Source organism: Rhinatrema bivittatum, chromosome 8 (genome assembly GCF_901001135.1).
Source record: "Rhinatrema bivittatum chromosome 8, aRhiBiv1.1, whole genome shotgun sequence".
NCBI lineage: Eukaryota > Metazoa > Chordata > Amphibia > Gymnophiona > Rhinatrematidae > Rhinatrema > Rhinatrema bivittatum.
Genome location: NC_042622.1, coordinates 70,523,387 through 70,543,636, shown reverse-complemented (window position 1 = coordinate 70,543,636; position 20,250 = coordinate 70,523,387). Strand labels below are relative to the sequence as shown.

At 47.1% G+C, this 20,250-nt stretch overlaps 1 protein-coding gene across 1 annotated transcript in view; it reads left to right on the top strand.

Annotated features, from left to right (window-relative positions):
- The first annotated feature begins 10,042 nt into the window (after positions 1 to 10,042).
- LOC115096946 (protein MTSS 2-like) overlaps positions 10,043 to 20,250 on the top strand; it is a 180,911-nt gene continuing 170,703 nt past the window's right edge. The window contains exon 1 of the mRNA XM_029612279.1: positions 10,043 to 10,633. Within this exon, the coding sequence (XP_029468139.1) occupies positions 10,562 to 10,633 (72 nt within the window). The 5' untranslated portion in view covers positions 10,043 to 10,561. The remainder of the gene's footprint in view (positions 10,634 to 20,250) is intronic.

The following is a 20,250-nucleotide window of genomic DNA, read 5'->3' as shown; positions in this document are numbered from 1 at the left end:
CCTTTTACAAGTGGATTCTATGGAAGATGGGGAATTCTCCTCCAAGGAGGAAGAATCCACGTAGTATGCTTGTTTTGTAGAGAGGAGCTGTCAGCATTGATTTCTAATGTAATGGCCACCCTCAAGATTTCAGACTCTAAGGGCAATGATGAGATAGAGGGAGACTCAATCCTACAGAGAATCCAAAAGCCTCCCTCCTGCACCCTGCTTTAAGAGCTATGGTATTGACTGAATGGGACTCTCCTCGGGGGAGGCTGATGGGTAAAATCCACCCCTGCTTCCAGAGGAGAAAAATACCCTGTTGAGAATTTCCAGAGTGGATGCCGGCTTAGACTCTGCAATTACCTGCAAAATGACTATCCCAGTGGAAGGCAGGCAGCATTGAGAGATCCCCGGGATAGGAAGTGTCATGGTCTGGTAGGCTGGAATTAGAGATCACCCTCACAGAAGTGGCACAGGGCTTCAGGGCAGGATTATAGGTGGTCTTCTGCCTAACTAGCCTCCTCCCCTGGAGATTGAGCCCTTGGGTTCTGGGGACTGGTAGGACTTGCCTTCTACAGAATGTCATGGCTAGTGCTGGATTCAGGCACAGGCTGGGAACTGGATTCCGGCAGGGCTGGAGGCAAGGTTAGTACTAAAGGCAGACAGGCGCTGGATATAGGCAGGGCTGGAGGCTGGGCTTGTACCAAGGATAGGCAGGAGCTGGATATAGATGGGGCTGGAACACAGCACAGGCTGGGATCAAGGGCAGGCTTGGACCAAAGGACAAGGGCAGGGCCTGGGATATCCAACAAGGACTGAACTGGACAAGACAAGGACTAGATAGAACAGTCAACAATAAACAGGAAGGCCCAACAGGGCATAAGGCTGGTTAAGCAAACCTAGAAGGCCCGAAGGCCGCAAGTCGGACTGGAAAACCCAAGAGGGCACCGAGCATGGCAGGTGGGCCTGAAAGGCCACAGAGCGAGGCCAGCAGGCCTGGAAAGGCACAGAGCAAGGCAGGTAGGCCAAGGTAGGCCACAAGGCAAGGCAGGATAATAAGGCAAAGATGGCCAGGTCAAGGAGCCAAAGTGAATAAATGAAGAGGCACCAAGGGAAAAGACAAGCTGGGTTAAGTAGGGCTGGAACTGCCGCATCAGATGATTAGTGAGGAAGTGGTTAGGACAGCTATGTACGAAACTTGCTAATGACCTTTTCTGGTGGGGAGGCTTCATAGCAGGCAGAACCATTACAGGAAGATTGAGGCAATGTTGAAGCATGCCTTTTCGACTGTTGCTATGGCGTTACAAGCAGCCAACTATGATGGCTACATAGCGCGAGCAGCAGTGCGCTGGGTTCAACAGCTCCCCAAGTCCAACGATACAGCAAGAATACACTCCAGGATGACCTTCTTAGCAGATTAGGGTTGCCAGCTGGCACCATATTTCAGGACAATCCTGGTTTTACCCTACTGCATGCAGGGACCTGTATTCTTGCTTTTCTTAGAAATTGCAATAGGGAAATCAGAACTACAAGTCCTTGCATGCAGTGGAGTAAAGCCAAGACTGAATCAGCCTGTCCTGAAAATCTGGAACCAGTTGGCAACTCTATAGCAGATACCCTATATGTCTTTATCAGGGTGACTTCAAGGGCGGTAGACTCAAGAGTGGCAGTGAGGAGACTTCTATAGCTCTGTATTTGGGCAGCAGACACTGTCTCCAAACCCACTCTGCAAATTGCCCTTCAAAGGGGGCTTACTCTTCAGTGAAGAATTAGAAAAACTTTAAAAGACCTGGAGGAGGCCAAATTTCGGTAACTCTCCGAGATAGGACATATTCAGTTATGCTTGGCCATAGACATCAGCACCTCAGAGATTACCGGAGATTTAAGGCAGGCAGATATGTACCTCAATGATTCAGGAAATCTAAGGCCCAGCCCTTTTGAGGAGCAAGAAAGATCAAAGGTGACAGGCCACAGGTGCAGGGTCAGTTCATCCCCCCCAATGATACACAGGAGCTTCCTGCTGCCTACAAGAGTTTTACATGGAATGGATCCACATTACATCAGACCTGTGGGTATTAGAGACCATCTGAAGAGACTAGACTTGCTGACTTCAGTGCCACAAGCCTTTATGGCAGCCCCATATTTGTCCACAAGCAAAAAGGAGGCTATAGAAGTCACACTAGCAAGGCTGCAGCACTTACAGGCTTTTATTCCAGTTCCCACAGGGGACCAGGGTAGAGGAACATACTCAATCTATTTCCTAGTTCCCAAAAAAGGAAGGCTCCTTTCATTCGGTTTTGGATCTCAAGGTGGTCGACATGTGCCAGAGGGTCCTGTACTTCTGAATGGAGACATTCCCCTCAGTCATTATGTCTGTAAGAAGAGGGAAATTCTTGACCTCCCATGATTTGGCAGAAGCATACTTCTTTCACATCCCAATATGGGATTCTTATCAGAATCTGCTCCTCTTCGATACTACTAGGCAAACACTTTCAATTCCATGCTGTGCCTTTCATACTCAGCACTGTCCCCGAAACCTTCACCAAGGTAATAGTGGTAGTGGATGCTGCACTGCATGAGCAAGGTCTTTTGGTCCATTCCTACCTGGATGGTTGTCTTATCAGAGTCAAGTCCTTCCAGGAGTGCCAAAAGGCCTCCAGTACTCTGGTCCATCTTATGGAGAAACTTGGATGGATAGTAAACTACCCCCAAAGCAGTTTACGCCTAATACAATCACTGGGGTTTCTTGAGGCACTATTTGCTAAAAGAAAAGGTTGTGTTACTCTTATTCCAAAGAGAATGGGAAAAGTAAAAAGTTTCCAGGCCCAATATGCACCTCCATCTTCTCAAACTAATGATGACCACAATAGATTTGGTTCCATGGGCCCACATGTGCCCATTACACAGGACTTTCCTTTCCTGGTGGTCTCTAGAATAGAGGGACTGTGGCTTGCACCTTCTACTTCCTTAGGCAGTAAGGGAGAACTTGAATTGGTGGACAGATCCGGTCAGACTACTAAAGGGGGTAGATCTAGACCCTCCAGAGTGGATCACTATAACCATGGAGGCTAGCAAATATGGCTGGGGAGCTCATTGCCAGGGCCAGATTGCCTAGGGGCAATGGACAAGGAGGGAAAGAACATAGTCAATAAACAGGCTAGAGATAAGAGCAATTGGGCAGGTACTCTTCACTTGCTGCCTGAAATTAAAGGGCAAGGGTCAGAATACTTTCAGACAATGCAAAAATGGTAGCATCTATGAACAAGCAGGGGAGGCACTTACAGCAAGAGTTTAGCAATCGAAGCTGCCAGGATATGCAGGTAGGTAGAGTTAAACCTGTACTGCCTGTCAGCAGCCCACACACTGTGGGAGTTGAGAATGTTCAAACCAACTTGCTCAGCAGGAACAAGCTGGAGCCCAGGGAATGGCATCTCAGCTGGGAAGCATTTCTGATGATTGCAAGCTGGTGGTGGACAACCAGCAGTAGACGGAGGATAACTTTAAAATGTGCATGCGCATGCCCATATATGTGTATATGTGGGCACATACAAAATGCTCTGGTATTTTAGAACCTGTGCACACATGAAGTATGCAGGATATAAAATACACGTAAATGTACCTGGGAACATAAGAACATGCCATACTGGGTCAGACCAAGGGGTCCATCAAGCCCAGCATCCTGTCTCCAACAGTGGCCAATCCAGGCCATAAGAACCTGGCAGGCACACATAAACTAAGTCTATTCCATGCTACTGTTGCTAGCAATAGCAATGGCTATTTTCTAAGTCAACTTAATTAATAGCAGGTAATGGACTTCTCCTCCAAGAACTTATCCAAACCTTTTTTAAACCCAGCTACACTAATTGCAATAACCATATCCCCTGGCAACAAATTCCAGAGTTTAATTGTGTGTTGAGTGAAAAAGAACTTTCTCTGATTAGTTTTAAATGTGCCATATGCTAACTTCATGGAGTGCCCCCTAGTCTTTCTATTATCTGAAAGAGTAAATAACCGATTCACATCTACCCGTTCTAGACCTCTCATGATTTTAAACACCTCTATCATATCCCCCCTCAGTCGTCTCTTCTCCAAGCTGAACAGTGCTAACCTCTTTAGTCTTTCCTCATAGGGGAGCTGTTCCATCCCTTTATCATTTTGGTTGCCCTTCTCTGTACCTTCTCCATCGCAACTATATCTTTTTTGAGATGCGGCGACCAGAATTGTACACAGTATTCAAGGTGCGGTCTCACTATGGAGCGATACAGAGGCATTATGACATTTTCCGTTTTATTCACCATTCCCTTTCTAATAATTCCCAACATTCTGTTTGCTTTTTTGACTGCCGCAGCACACTGAACTGACGATTTCAATGTATTATCCACTGTGATGCCTAGATGTCTTTCTTGGGTGGTAGCTCCTAATATGGAACCTAACATTGTGTAACTATAGCATGGATTATTTTTCCCTATATGCATCACCTTGCACTTATCCATATTAAATTTCATCTGCCATTTGGATGCCCAATTTTCCAGTCTCACAAGGTCTTCCTGCAATTTATCACAATCCGCTTTTGATTTAACTAATCAGAATAATTTTGTTTCATCTGCAAATTTGATTACCTCATTCGTCTTGGTCCTTTCCAGATCATTTATAAATATATTGAAAAGCACGGCTTCCAATACAGATCCCTGAGGCACTCCACTGCCGACTTTCTTCCACCGAGAAAATTGTCCATTTAATCCTACTCTCTGTTTCCTGTCTTTTAGCCAGTTTTTAATCCACGAAAGGACATTGCCACCTATCCCATGACTTTTTACTTTTCCTAGAAGCTTCTCATGAGGAACATGCTCACTCATGTAAAAAATGAGTGAACACATTTTATCTGGATAAATTCTGAGTTACCCAGCTATGTAGCAATACTTATCTGGATAAATATCAATTTATCTGGCTAAGTAGCTGCAAAGCCACTACATAGCCAGATAAGTCTTAAAATACTTCTTATCCAGCTAAGTCAGACAGATGGATACATTTAAAAAACTGCTACTTATCCAGCAAAATCAGTTAGTCAGATAAATAGCACTTTAAAAATATATGTGGCTATCTGACTTATTCAGCTAATTAGCGGCTCTGCTGCTACTTAGCTGGATAACTTGGAACTTATCTGGCTAAGTATAGCATAAGTTGCTACTTAACCAGATAAGTCAGAATTTAGCCAAATAAATTTTCAGATCTGACATACATACGTATTTTTATATCTAATCTTACAGCAATATACAAGTACATTTAACACATGTAAATTAGGCATATTTACTTCCCATAAGTCAGCATTTACATGCATATGTTGGGAGATTGTCTAGAATGCATTGCAATTAAATTACCAGTTTTACCAATTAATCTCCCAGTTTGCTCAGTCCATCTACAGGTCATTGAGACACTCTTGGCTCTTCAGTTGAAGTCCCATTTCACCCAGACACCCCCCCCCCCCAGTCATTATTTCACTTTTAAGATGTTTATGATCATCTATTCCAGATATTAAACAGCAGTAAATATATGCAAATAAACTGCCAAATTTACATGCATAAATTGCTTGTAAAATAGCAACGTACTCGCTAAATGTTGGCCCCAGCCTGAAACACCCCTGGCTCGCCCCTTTTTTACACACACAGATTTACTTGCAGACTGTAATGCTCACAGGAGATGTGGACCCTTGGTGCTGTGGTGTGGTTGGTGCTGTTGGAGTTCTGTTAGGAGTTAGCAATCTGTTAGGGAGTTATCAAACAGATAGGGATATTTGTGGGTGGATCCTTGGGCTGGTGGCAGATGACCACGCCTACGGGGGAAGATCCTGAGAGGGACCACCGGTCAGGCTCAGAGTTTGGAGACAGACACACAATAGATCTTTTATTAAACCATATAAGGAACCACCAGAGGTGGCAGTAGTGAGCTGGAATGCCCGGCAGGGCCGTAGTCCCTCAGGTACTGGAACAGCGATCCCTGGATGGCTGAGCTGTTGAGAAACTGAATATAGTGAGTAGGCAGGGTATGCAGAGTTCAGGTAAGGAAGCTTGATAGAACACTCACACAATGGTCTCATAGAAGCCCAGGAGCTGGAATGTATAGGCCCTCGAGGAGCGAGTACCTGGTTCCAGGGAAAGCTCTGAGAGAGCGATGGTAACTCACTGATGTAGTTGGCAGTGATGACTTCCAGGCAGAAGAGAATACAGAGCAAGTCTGGGAACAAGGGCCCTCGAGGAGCGGATCAGACTGTCACCTGAAAAACAAAGGAGAGAGCGAGGCCCCCGAGGAGCGGGTACTCCTGGTAAGTCCGAGGAGGCAGAGTAGCTTGGAATCCGAAGCGAGTCCATTCCATTCCTTGCTAACTCGATGTGTTAGCAAATTCTAAGACCTTATATATCCGTTGCGGGTGACGTCATCTCAGGGGGACGACCCTGAGGTTCGCGCCATCGCCGGTATTTATGTTGGGGCTGCGCCGTGCGCGTGCCCCTAGGCCTCCAGGAAACATGGCGGGTTGCAGCGTCTAGCTGGTCCGGGGACACCGGAGGACTTCGGCAGAAGGACGCCGTGGCAGCCAATCCCGCGGGCGAAGAGGGAGTCACCAAAGAGGTAAGGAGGGCGGAGAGAAGGCGTCAGGAACCGACAGACACAACAGGTGCTGCCTAGTGAGCAAGCCCATAAGAACTACAACAGCAGCTGGCGGAGAAGCCCTTTGGTGGGACCAGCTGAAGCTTTGCCTATTCCAGCCACCTCCCCTGCAGGGTGAGCCCTTGGGTTCTGGAGGCTGGTAGGTCTTAGAGGGGTCCTTTGGGAAGACCAGGAATGAGAGTCCAAGGCCAGGCAAAGGTCAGGGCAGGCAGCAGACAGCAGAGACGAGTGACATGCCAGAGGTCGGGGCAGGCAGCAGACAGCAGAGACGGATAACTGACCAAAGGTCAGGGCAGAGAGCAGATGAGGCTGGGTTGGGTCCAAACCAGAAAATCAGGTCCAGGCAGCGATCAGAATCCAGGAAGTCAAGCTGAAGGGGACAGAGACAAAGACCAAGACAGGCCAGACAATGACTAGGGCAGGACACAGACAAGACAGGAACAAGAAGCAGGAATGGCAAACACACATTGGGACACAAGGCACATCAGAAAACCTGTTGCTGAGCCTGAGATGTGCCAGGCCAGCCTTAAGTAGGGAGGGGCAGCTGATCTCATCAAAGAGTGTTGCGGGGACTTTCCTACCTCAGCCCCTTTAAGAGCCAGCACGTCAGATGTACGCACACCTCAGAAGGATCCTGAATGGAGGTGGCATGGGTGGCAGCCGTGCCACACTCAGCAGCATTCTTGCCGCAAGGATGTAAGGGCCTGTCAGTGGTGTCGGGGTAAGTGGGGTGGCTTGCAGGGCTATCCTGCAAGCTGCCAGACATACCACAGACCCTGATTTGCGCATGTATATTGAGTTTTTTATATGCATAGCTGCTGATTTTTACACATGCAACTTTTGAAAATTCACCATTCATGGGCGAATGGCAACGCAGACATTCTTCAGAAAATGGAAAGAGCCAGGCTCCAGCATGTTAGATCCCCTGATAACTCCCTGGCCAAAAGAAGTCCTGTTCTATGTATTTTGACCTTGGCCTCTAATAGGAAGAACTTTAAAAAGAATCATCTATTCCTAAATCTTGGCTATTAGCAGGGAGCCCGTTATGTTTCCCTGCAGGACATGCTCTGTTATGGCAAGGCCTGATTCAGATAGAGGACCTGTCTCCATTTTGTCTTAAGGCCTGGCCCTTGAAAGGTCATGGCTGCACAGAAAGGGATACTCCCTATATTAATCTCAACTCTGCTAAAGGCATACAACAGTTATTCAAGGATTCCTGTCATACACATTCGATATCCCCCAGAAGGCAGATGTGTCCTTCCTAGACTTCATCCAATGACAGTTGGATAACGGGTTATTACTTAGCTCCTTAAAGGTGCAGTTGGTAGCTATATCCTGTTACAGAGGAGCAATTAAGGATTTTCATATAGCTGCGCATCCAGACATTGGCCAATTCTTGGGGGGGGGGGGCCAAAGCATATTAGACCCCCTTTTAGACCATAGTCCCACAATGGGACCTTAACTTGATTCTTAAGGCCTTAACAGGGCCTCCCTTCAAACCAACAAGGCAGGCGTCATTAAAAGATCTCTCCTTGAAAGCAGCTTTTCTGGTAGTCATCTGTGCTCAGCAAGGCAAATCGCAGAGATACAAGCCCTGCTCTTCAGCGACCCTTACCTGATGTTCACATCGGATGTGGTCACCTTGCAACTGGTCCCCTTTCTGTCCAAAGTAATGTTGCCGTTCCACCTAAATCAGGTAGTGTCATTCCCGGCTTTAAGGACAGTAAGATATGGAAGGAAGACATGGACTTCCATTTATTACATGTCCATCACATACTGTTAAGATATCTAAAGGTCACGTACCCCTTCCGCAAGATGGATAGGCTGTTTGTGCTACATGGAGGTTCAGCTTCTAAACCTACGATACCCAAATGGGTGAAAGAACCAATCACCTCAGTGTATATCAAGCGGAAGCAGGTACTGGCAGGGCTCCAGGCACATTCTACCAGAGCACAGGCAATGTCATGGATGGAGGTGTGCCTAGTCACCCAGAAGAACTCTGCGGGGTACCCACCTGCGCATCCTTGCATTCATTTACTAAACATTACCGGCTGGACATACTGGCGAAGATAAATACAGTTTTGGGTCAGGTGTCCTTAGGCCAGCACACTCTTCCTCTCCCCACCAAGGAAATAGTAGCTTTGGTATTTCCCATGAGTAAGGAAGGTGAAAAGTTATCTGACCTGATAATTTTTCTTCCTTGACTCCTGCTAGACCAGTCCAAAAGCTCATGCGGGAAGAGGATGTGATCAGACCCCGGTGGGACAAAGGGCAGTGTCCAAGCTACCTCTTTGTCAGACATATCCAACAGGAGGGATAGAAGCTCCAGCCTCTATCACTTTCTTTCAAAAAAAAGAAAGAAAGGGAATGTAGAAGTTAAATGATAATTAAAAAATATAAGAGAGTGATTAGGAAGAGAAAATATTTATTAATAAATTGCTCAAAGTGATGTAAAACAATGAAAACAAATTACAATACATAAAACAAAATATAAAACAAAACTCAAAAACTTAAAAAAAATTATCATCAACAAAATACTCTCTGAGCATCCTAAAAGAGATTTTTTTTCTCCTTCCCACCATCCACCTACTCTCCAGAAATCATTAGCCAGGTCTTAAGCTTCTTACAAAACTTCATTAGTTCTCTCTCTTCTCCAAATTCAATCTGCATCTCATTCCAGCAGACTGGGATTATTGAGGAAGACCTTATTTTGCACCCTGATATGACAAAAAGTTCTTACATAAGGCAGCTGTAACAAAGATTGCTGTACACATATACTGCTATTTTAATGCTGGAGAGCATCAGGGAATATCTCTGTCCGGGACAGTTTTTGTTTCTCTCTCTTTTATAACCACAAATGTGTGTAGGATAGTTCTCCCTTTCTTGCTTTCTCAGGTTTAATGGCAACTGCCCGAGGCCACGCTTCCCTTATACCTGGACCTGTGTCACAAGAAAAAAAAAAGATGTGTGCTCTGTCTCCAGCAGTTGTGGAGGAGGGAAATTCCTGGCATAACACGACTCAAGGTAAAGAAATTATCAGGAAAGATAATTGCATTTTCTGGAAAATATCTGATAACCTCATTTTGTTTGACCTAATCAAAGAGCATGGAGCTCCCAAAAGCTAATCAAGAAATGTATTAAATTAGTCCAATGAAAAGATACCGCCTTATTTTTCTTTTGTTAATCGTGCATTCAAGTGGACTAACACTGCAGCCACTCTACTATCCCATCAGATGCCGGGGGGGTCCTAATATCAGAAACATTGAGGCTCCTCCCCTGGTCCCCACCAGAGGGCGCTCGGACCAGACGGAAGTATAATAGTCAGTCCTGGTTAGGGCTCCCTGGCGTCTGATTGGTTGCTCGGGCCTTCTAGCGGGCTCCGGGATGCCGGCTCAGCGTCCAGCTGTAAACATTCCGAGAGGAGCGGCCGCCGGAGGCTGAATGAATGACAGCAGCACCTGTTCCAATCAGAGTAGTTCGGTTTAGAGGCTGCTCCAATCAGACGAGCGGAGCCTGGGGGCGGGCCTTTCTCCTTGCAGCCTGGCAAAAGTTTGCGTCCCGGGTTCTGTTTTGTGCTTAGTGCCGGGAGGCGGGTTTGTAGTGCCAGGTGAGCGGGGGAGGGGGCTCCCTCGCGTTGAGTGAGCACTGGGCGTCCTGTGCACGGAGCCTGGGCGGGGGCGCGGGTGGGACGGGCAGACACACTATGCGGGCGGTGAGTCACGCGCCGATCCCAGCTGCACGCACAAAGCCAAGATCCGTGCAGCAGCCCCGGTTGTGCTGAGCTGGGCCTCCCTCCCTCGATCGCCACAGTAACGCAGTTGTGCTTTGATCGGCGGGTCCCAACCCCAGGGAGCGCCGTGCTTGTGCTTTGGTCCCTGGGATAGTATCGCGGGGATCGTGCGGCGCCCACGTAAAGATGGATGCGGGTTTGGAGAAAGAGTGCAGCGCGCTGGGAGGGCTCTTCCAGACTATCGTCAATGACATGAAGGTAAGCGCAGAGAGAAGCTCACGGCTGGGGGAAGGGGATCCGCGGGGCTCCGGAGGCTGCTTATTTACCTTGTGGATAAGGGGGGTGCTTGGGGATATTTCTGAATGGCTTGGAAGATTGAAATAAAGACGGCTTTACCTAGTTATTGGAAATGTATTTTGACATTTGTTATCTGTATTTTAAATGGGTTCGTCACTCTGCTGACAGCTGTTGCTCAGAAGTTTTGCTGCTGTTTGTGGGTTTCTGGTCTGGTCTCAGGTTACACACTTGTGTTTCCAATCTACTGCTCAAGATTCCCCCATCCCGAATAATCTGCAGGATCACTCCCTTCCTCCTGCACCGGGGGTGAGCGGAGTAGAGCTGGGATTGCAGGATCTGTCCTTCCCTCTCACATTCGTGAGCCCGCGGGTGCTGGGAGCTGTAGGATCCGTCTCCGCTGGAAGAGCCCTGAGAACTGGGGCTGCAGGATTCCTCTCCCTGCCTTTTTCCGTCGTCGGAGTATAGACAGCAGGAGAACGGTTTTAGTAAAAGCCCCTGCATATCTCTGCACACCAGGGAAAAAAAAAATAAAAATATATATATATATATATATATATATACTGTGATCAGATACCCACCCTTGAGCATAATCTCTACGAGTAAAGTATCAGCTCAAGACGAGGTGAAAAAAAAAAAGTAAATAAAATGAAGCACTAGAGAAAGGTGACTTGTGGGTGGGTCCCAACTGTGGTTTAAAGTACAATTACCTGCTAGCTATTGCATGCAGGTTTCAACCTCCAGGAATAAAAGGATTAATCGGAGTTACCAGTTTAAACGGATGCCTCTTTCCTAGTGTTTCTGGTCTGTCAGTGCCCCTCATCTGTCGATCAAAAGGCCTCACTCGCCATCAGTCTGAAATTTTCGGGAGTTGCTTGCCTAGGAGGGTAATAGATCATTGTTTTTAGATATAAAAGAAATAACTTTAAGAGGATGTGTGACTCAGGAAGCCATTGATGAAGTGTAGCTGTAATGCCCCGGTCATTAATATTTGCTACCGTATCCCGTCTGGAGGCCATATAGAAGATGAACATTCAGTGTGGTTTGCAATAAAGACACCCCCACACTCCCTTTTCTGGTGGTGTGCAATGATAAAATGGAGTGGCTTCCTGCACTGTCAGACACCAGCTATTTTAGCTGGAAAAATAATTTTGAAAATGTAGAAGGCTTATATCCCATACAGTATTGGGGGAAGAAGAAATAGTGTGACAGTTTGGAACAGAATTAAATTATATTTACAGTTTAGCTTGTGTGTTGAGCATGGCTTATGGTTTGCATCATTTACATAAATGTATGCTTAATAGGGAGGTATAAGTCATGAGAGCAGGGTGAATAACAGTGTGAATTAAGTAAGTCTCATTCTATGTAAAAAAAAAGTAGTGTGACATTTTGAACAGCATCGATGACCTCGGCAGCTACCCACATTTTAGTAGGTTTTTGTAGTGACTGTTTATCTGGCATTTATGTTCTATATGTAGTGCATATAGCCAGGCCTTACAGGATGCAGTGATGAATCTTGTGTATCTTTTAGCTGAGGATCCAGGATAAGATCTGAGGCTTGTGTATCTAACAGCTGATTATATAAAACAGTACATCAAGCCAGAACATAACGTACCAAAGATCCATCAAGCCCATCATCCTGTCACTGGGTCACGAGTGCCTAGCAAATCCCAAAAACAAGGTCCTTTTGCACTAAGATGATACTTTTTGGAGTTCTTCAGTACAGGATATGTACTGACATACAGTAGCCATGCACAGTTTCAGGTGTAAATTTACCATCAAAGACCACAGTGCAGTGCCCTCCGCAGCCAGCATGGAGGTGGTGCTTGCTCTGATGCTGCTGAGCACCCAGATGGAAAAACTCAAGTTGCATGCATGCCCCAAGTGATGAAGAGAAATTTAAAATTCTTCATTTTAAGTACAGTAAAGCACCCAGAGTCAAAGGTTGATGCTTGCAGGTGAGACTACAACCTGCTGTCTTTGTGCCCTATGATGTGCAGAATATTGAATATAAGAACATAAGTGCCATGCTGGGTTAGACCAAGGTCCATCAAGCCCAGCATCCTGTCTCCAACAGTGGCCAGTTCAGGTCACAAGTTCCTGGCATATCCCATAAAGTAGATCTGTTTCCTGTTAACTCCCAGGGATAGCAATAGCTTTACTTAGGCTTCCTTGCTAATAATATATTACGGACTTCTCCTCCAAGAACTTGTCCAAACCTCTTTCAAACCCTGCAATGCTAGTTGCCTTGACCACATCCTCTGGCAACAGATGCCATAGCTTGATTGTGCGCTGAATGAAAAAGTACTTTTCTGCTATTAGTTTTCAATCTGTTGGTAGTTAGTTTCATGGAGCATCCCCTTGTTTTGGTATTATTTGAAAGGGTAAATAACTGACCTTTTATCTACCTGTTCCACCCCATTCCTGATTTTATAAACTTCTGTCATGTGCCCTCTTGACCATCCCTTTTCCAAGCTAAAGAGCCTTAGCCTGCATAGCCTCTCATCAGAGGAGCGTCATTCCATCCCCTTTACCATTTTTGTCACATACCCCAGATCTTTTCTAGTTCTGCTCTCTTTTTGAGCTAGGGCGACCAGAACTGTGCACGGTTTTCAAGGTGCAGTCTCACCATGGCTTGATACAGAGGCAATATACCTTTTTGTATCTTTCTTAATGTTCTGTTTGCTTTTTTTGACCACTGCTGCTGCCGCCGCACACTGAGCTGAAGATGTCAGTGTATTCTCCATAAGGACTCCAAAGTCTTTTACCTGGAAGGGGACTCCCAGTACAGAACCCAGCATCATGTACCTGTAGTTGGGATTATTTTCCTTATGTGCATCCCTTTGCACTGTTCCCTCATTAATTTCCATCTGCCGTTCAGATATCCGGTTTCCTAGTCTCTCAAGGTCCCTCTACAGTACTTGGCAATCTGTTGGTTTTAACAACTTTGAATCATTTTGTGTCATCTGCAAATCTGCTCACTTCACTTGTCGTTCCCTTTTTTTCAGATCACTTATAATGGTTAAACAGAACAGGTCCCAGTACAAATCTCTGTGGTACTGATCATGTAGTCCTTCCCTCTGTTCCTATTTTTTTAAGCAGTTTCCAAGTCAGAACAGGACATTACATTCTATCCCGTCCCTTTTTAATTTCCTGAGGAGTCTCATGAGGGACTTTGTCAAATGCTCTCTGAAAAATCTAAAGAGGTGATATCAGCCAGCTCACCTTTATCTACGTGGTTATTTTACACCTTCAAAAAATCAAAAACATTGGTAAGGCAAGACTTCCCTTTGCTAAAACCATGATTCTTTTCCCCATTAAGCCACGCCTGTCTGAGTCTTTTACCTGATTTTTTTTTTTTTTTTTTGCTTATGTTGCTTGAGGCCCCTTTCTCTCTCTGTATCTGATTTTGGGTTCTTTGAAGGTGAGAGAGAGAGAGTTGTATGGTAAATCTGTGACAGCAGTTGAAGGTGAAAGGGACTAAAGGTGCCTTGCAGAGGTCTACAGAAAAGAATGCAGTGCCATCCAGTGCTCTCCCAGTACCGTTTCTTCGGCACTTAGCATTAGAAAGCCTAAAATTAGGTTGTGGGTGGGTTTAGTGAAGTCCCTACATAGGTTTTATTTTCAGTAATTTATACTTTGAAATCTCCTAGCAACCCAGACACATAATGTACTTTTCACTGTTTGTTGCCTCGTTGCTGAAATCTGAGTAAAGGCCCTGAGATGTGTTCACATGGTGAGTCTCCTGCTATGATTTATGGTTGCAGGCATTTTGTTGCACATTTGGTTTTCTGGCTTTGCTGCATTTGGAAGGCGCCAGAGTGACATCAGTGAACACAGAGAGTCCTCGGCTCATTCTTAGAGGGGGGTGGGGGAGCAGTACAGTAGCAGGGTTAGCTACCTCAGAGTCCCACCAGTGCTGCTCTGTCCTGCTCTGGAGAAATTACTGCAGGGCATGCGAGGGGAGGTTAGGGCACGGCCTTGCGAGCGCTCGCGCTCTCTCACGATCCTCCTTGGCTAGTTCTTGATTTACAGTGTGTTTAGGGACCTTGATTTTTGGTTTTTATGCTTTTAAAATTTTTCCCCAGGAATTTATTATGATAAGAATAAAAACAGGAGAAAATTGGTGAAAAAATATGACTCCTTTTTCTGGGTAAATATCTGCGTTTATTTTGGTGGAATAAAACCGTGTTAAGCAGCTTTTCCCACTCACCCATTCAGCAGCATACCTATATCTAATTCTATCCCCTAGCATGTCCTTTCCTCTCCACACACCCCTGAGAGTCTCCCTCTTCCCCTCCCCCATTGCAGCAGCATGCCTCCTGACTAGTGGTTTCTTCTCCTATCCTTTGGCAGCATGCTGACTGAGGCTTCCATGCTCTGCTTTTGTACAGCGCCAGGGAGCCTGCTGGGAAATGCTTCTGGTGGGCATGGTTTCAAGTGCTGCATTTGCTAGCATGTAGACAGATGGACTCAGGACCAGTGGGTTTATGCTCCCCTGCCAGGAGATGGAGACGGAGCAAGCTGACGTCCTGGTATATAAAGCCCTGCAGTGGTCCCAGCCCGCCAGTATTCTCCGTCTCCAGCAGATGGTGGACGTGCAGCTCCCTATGGGGATTGCTTCGAGCTTTTTGGAAGGAGAAATTTGAAATTCTAACGTCAGGAAAAGAAAGCCCCGCACTCCTGTGGTGATACCTAAAGGTCCCTCCCCAGCTGAGAATTCCTGAGGTGATTTCCGTGGCGGCTCACAGGTTTCCCTTGGTCCGGTCTGCTCGGTTTCCCGGCATGGACTTAGCTGCTAGTTTAGCTGAAAGGCAGCGGGTGCAGGAGGCTGAGGGCAGCATGACGGCAGATGCCCTCAGCCCCCACAGGCAGAGACAGTCTCTGTATTCAGCCGGTAATCGCTAAGCTCAGGTAAGGTTTAAAAAAAAAAGACAGTTTTACCTGAATCAGAGACAGAGGGGTTTCAGGACTTCGTCCAGTCTGCGTTCTCGGTGCGCCATACCAACATTCATTCTTGCTTCTGTTGGGTTTGGGGAACTGGGCAGCCTGACAGGTTGAGCAGCCCCCAGTGGGCTAGGCCCCACACTTAGACTTTTTTTCTTGCACGCTATGTGGTAGGCTGCGGCAGCCGTTTTCGCGTGCTCTCATGCATGTTCTGCTGCCCTTTATAGGCCGTAGGTGTGCGCAGTGCGCTTGGTTTTTGGGCACACTTTTTTTACACACACAAAATTTTTTACATGCTTAACTTGGTGCACAGGTTGTGCGTGTGCCTTGCCGCGGTTTTTTCTAGGTGATTATTTTGGGGCATGGTTCAGTTTTGAGCGCGAGCCGTTCCAGCGCACATTTACTGCAGTTATGACGCTGGTAAGCAAGAAGCCTAAGCGTCTTCCTACTTGTGTTGCCTGTCATATTAGGACTTCTCAGCCTGACCGGGCTTCTAACCCGTGTCAGTCCTGCTCAGACGCTCAGGAAGTGTCGTCTTCATCAGATTTTTCTAAGCCTGGCACTTCCCTTTCTGAAGATGGGTTGGTCACAGCCTTGACTGAGGGGATGCCAGATCTTGGTTCTCCCTTGACTGGCTCCTCCGCTGGTGAGGGCAGGTCTGTGGGACCAGCTCCAGTTCCTTCTGGGCTTGGTCTGGACCCGGCTGCTTTTTCTTGGGTGGAATTTTTTCAAGGCTTACAAGGCTTTCTTCAGGCGCAGTCCTCCGCTTCCCCCATTTCTGTGTGGTCGGACCTTCCGGTGGCTTCTCCCTCTTCCAGTCCTATGCTTAAGCACCGGGGCTCGCCTCAGCTCCCCGCAGTGTTCCCAACTGGAAAATGGATGGCACTGATGATGTCTATCCTGATTCCCTGGAAGATGGGGAAATTCCTCCAGGGCTGGAACCTTATTGAACCATGTTGTGGTTCTTTCACAGAGATGAACTGCCAGCCCTGATTTCCCAGACCTTGAAACAGCTGGGTGTCCCTGGTTCGGATGCTATGGCAGAGCAGAGGAAGAATCCCATTTTGGTTTCCTTATGTTGTTTTTTCAATTGATGGATGCCATCCAGGAATTGATTGATTGATCTGGAGTGGGATGCCCCAGAGGCAAATTTTAAAGGGAGTTGGACATTGGAAGGCCTGTACCCCCTGGATCCGGCTGTGACAGAGCGTTTACGTGTTCCCAACGTGGATGCTCTGGTATGTGCCGTGTCTAAGCGGACGACTATCCCTGTAGAGAGAGGAGCAGCCTTGAAGGATGTCATGACAGAAGGATTGAGGCTATTCTTAAGCAAGCCTTTGAGGCAGTGGCGATGAATTCGCAGATTGCCTCCTGTTGCGCCCTAGTGGCGACATCCTGTTTGTTTCTCTCTTAGGAGATTGATGAGTCTGGAGGGAATTCCAGAGTGGTTATGGAGCCTGCTGCCACCTTTTTAGCAGACGCGGGCTGTGATTTGGTCTGGACCTTGGCCAGAGGAGTGGCTTTGGTGAGAGCGGCCAGGCGTCAACTCTGCTTGTGAAATTGATCAGCTGACATAGCTTCCAAAGCCAATCTTACCAAGATGCCCTTTAAAGGCTCGCTCTTATTTGGGAGTGAGTTGGAGAAAGAGGCAGTAAGTCAGGCAAGCTTCCAGTGTCTCGGTTGCCAGAGAATAAGAAACAGTTACAGCACCCCTTTTGGTATGAGGGGTTGTTTCTGGGGTTCCAGGCATTTTCGTCCCTACAGAGGGATGACCTTTCAAGGGACTAGGCCTTTCGGTAGGTCTCAGTTCTTTCATCCCCGACAGAACAGAGCTTCCCAATGAAAGTTTGCTGACCCACCTTCCGGAACAGGAAATAGGGAGAGGTCTCTCTTTCTCTCTCTCTCTCTCTTTTTTTTTTTTTTAATCGGAGGTGGGTCGAGATCATATCGGACCAGTGGGTACTGGAGGTGATATGTGAAGGGTTTGCACTGGAATTTCGCAGTATCTTCAATACGTGTTCATGGTGTCCCCTTGCCACTCCTCGTAGAAGAAGCAGGCAGTGGAGTTCACGCTTCAAAGGCTCCTCAGACTGAGGGCTGTGGTTCCGGTGCGCATATTTCAAGAAAGTATGGGGCAATATTCCATTTTTGTTGTGCCCAAGAAGGAGGGCTCCTTTCATCCCATCCTGGATCTCAAGATGGGATGAAAATGCCTGGAACCCCGGAAACTGACAATCTGACTCTGTTTCTTCCTTTTTCTATGCTGACCTACTGTATTTTGGAGAGAGGTTATTCCTCTCTGTTCTGTTACTTTGTGGATCCCTATACTGTCTTGATTATTTGACATGTGCCTTATGAAGTTTGTTTCAGTTATAAATGGTTTTAAAAAAAAATGAGGGTCAACCGTCATTTGAAATTGACTCATTTTCGAATGGAAACCTTATGCACTGTGATATTGGTGGTGCAGTCAGGAATTTCTGACCTCCTTGAATCTATCAGAGGCTTACCTTCATATTCCCATCTGATTGGAACCCAGTGCTTTCTACCCTTTGCGGTGTTGGGGCATCGTCATCAGTTTCAGGCACAGGTAACTGGCTTGATGGCAGCTACCCTGGAAGTGGTGCCATGATCAAGGGTGCCTATGTGTCTTCTTCAGCGCTCTCTGCTATCTTGTTGGAACCCGCAGTCTCAGGATTATGTGGTTCAGCTCCACTTGCCGATGGGAATCTGCTCCCACCTCCAGTGGTGGTTGCAGGAGGATCATCTGAGTAAGGGAGTTCCCTTGTCCTTTCCGGCCTGGTTGGTACCCACGACAAATGCGAGTCTCCACGGTTGGGGGGAGGGTCTCACTGTCTGGAGTTAATGGCCCAGGGGTGTTGGAATGCTGAAGAGTCTTGCTGGAACATCAATCGCCTGGAGGCCCGGGCATATGGCTGGCATGCTTGCAGTTCAACCACAGGCTGCAGAATCAAGTGGTTCGCGTGATGTCAAATGACACAACAAGGTGGCCTATATCAATTGCCAGGAAGGAACCAAGAGCCAGCAAGTGTTGCAGGAAAATAGACCAGCTGAAGGAATGGGCAGAAGGTAATCTGCAGATGAGCTCGGCCTCTCTCATTGTAGGAAAAGACAACATAAGCGCAGACTTTCTCAGCAGGGAGAGTCTAGAGCCAGGAGAGTTGGTGTTGTCAGCCAAGGAGTTTCAGCTGATTGTGGATTGCTGGGGCCTTCTATTCCTAGACCTGCTGGCGACTTCTCGAAATGCAAAACTTCCTCAATTCTACAGTCGCATGAGAGAGCCATGGTCCCTGGGAGTATACACTCTCGTACAGGTCTAGCTGGAAGACAGATTGCTTTATGCCTTTCCTCCATGGCCCTTACTGGACATGATAATTCGCAAGATCGAGGGCTAGTACTCGGCACTGGAGTGGCCCAGGTGTCCGTATTATGTGGATTTACGACGACAACTGATGGAGGCCCCCCTTCATCATCTGCTGCACATGGATCTGCTACAGCAGGGACCATTTCTTCACGAGGATCCAACTCCATTCTGTCTTATGGTTTGGCCTTTGAGAGGGCACGCCTATTAAAGCATGGTTATTCCTCTGCGGTGATTTCCACTTTACTCCGCGCTTGCAAGTTCTCCACTTCCTTGGCTTATGTGCGGGTTTGGAGAGTTTTGAGGCCTGGTGTGAGGAGAGGGGTGTTCTTCCTCGTTCATTAAGATCCCTCTCCAGCTGGATTTTTTGCAGGATGGATTAATAAAGGCTTGGCCCTTAATTCTTTGAAGGTGCAGGTTGCGCCTCTTGCTTGTTTCAGAGGCCTGGTGAATGGTGTTTCTTTGTCATCTCATCCTGATGTGGCCTGTTTTTTGAAGTGAATAAAGCATCTTAGGCCTCCTTTGAGGTTACAGTTTCCATCGTGGAGTCTTAATTTGGTGCTGGTTGTCTTTTTTTTTTGGTGGGCCCTACGTTCCGACCACTGCATAGCCTTTTCTTATGGTTGTTGACTTTGAAGACTGTGTACCTGGTGGATATATGTTCTGATTGTCAGATTTCTGAGCTGCAGGCCTTGTCTTGCTGGGAACAGTTCCTTCGGGTGACTCTGGGGGTGTTTAAAGCTGCTTACTGTTCCATCCTTGTTGCCCAAGGTAGTCTCGGACTTTCATTTGAGTCAGTCCATCTCCTTGCCATCCCTGGATAAGTTCAAGGATGTAGAGGAGTTTCACCTTTTGCGTTCCTTGGATGTTAAGTGTCTTGTGCAGTATCTGGAGGTCTCTGAGTCTTTTCGAAAAGGCAGATCGCCTGTTTAATCATAGCAGGAGGAAGCAGGGCGCTCAGGCTTAGCGGGCTACCGTAGCTTGTTGGATTAAGGAGGTGGTCACGGCTGCGTATGCGAATGCTGGGAAAACCATTGCCTACTAAGTTTGAGGCTTATTCCACCAGGGCTCAGGCAGTGTCATGGGCGGAGCTTAGTCTGTTTTCTCCTGTCGATATCTGCTGAGCTGCGATGTGGTCCTCCTTGCACACTTTTTCCAGGTTTTATCATCTGGATATGCAGGCCCGGGAGGATGCAGCCTTTGTATGTGCGGTGTTGGCCGGACCACAGGCAGCCTCCCACCTTGTTGGTAGGTA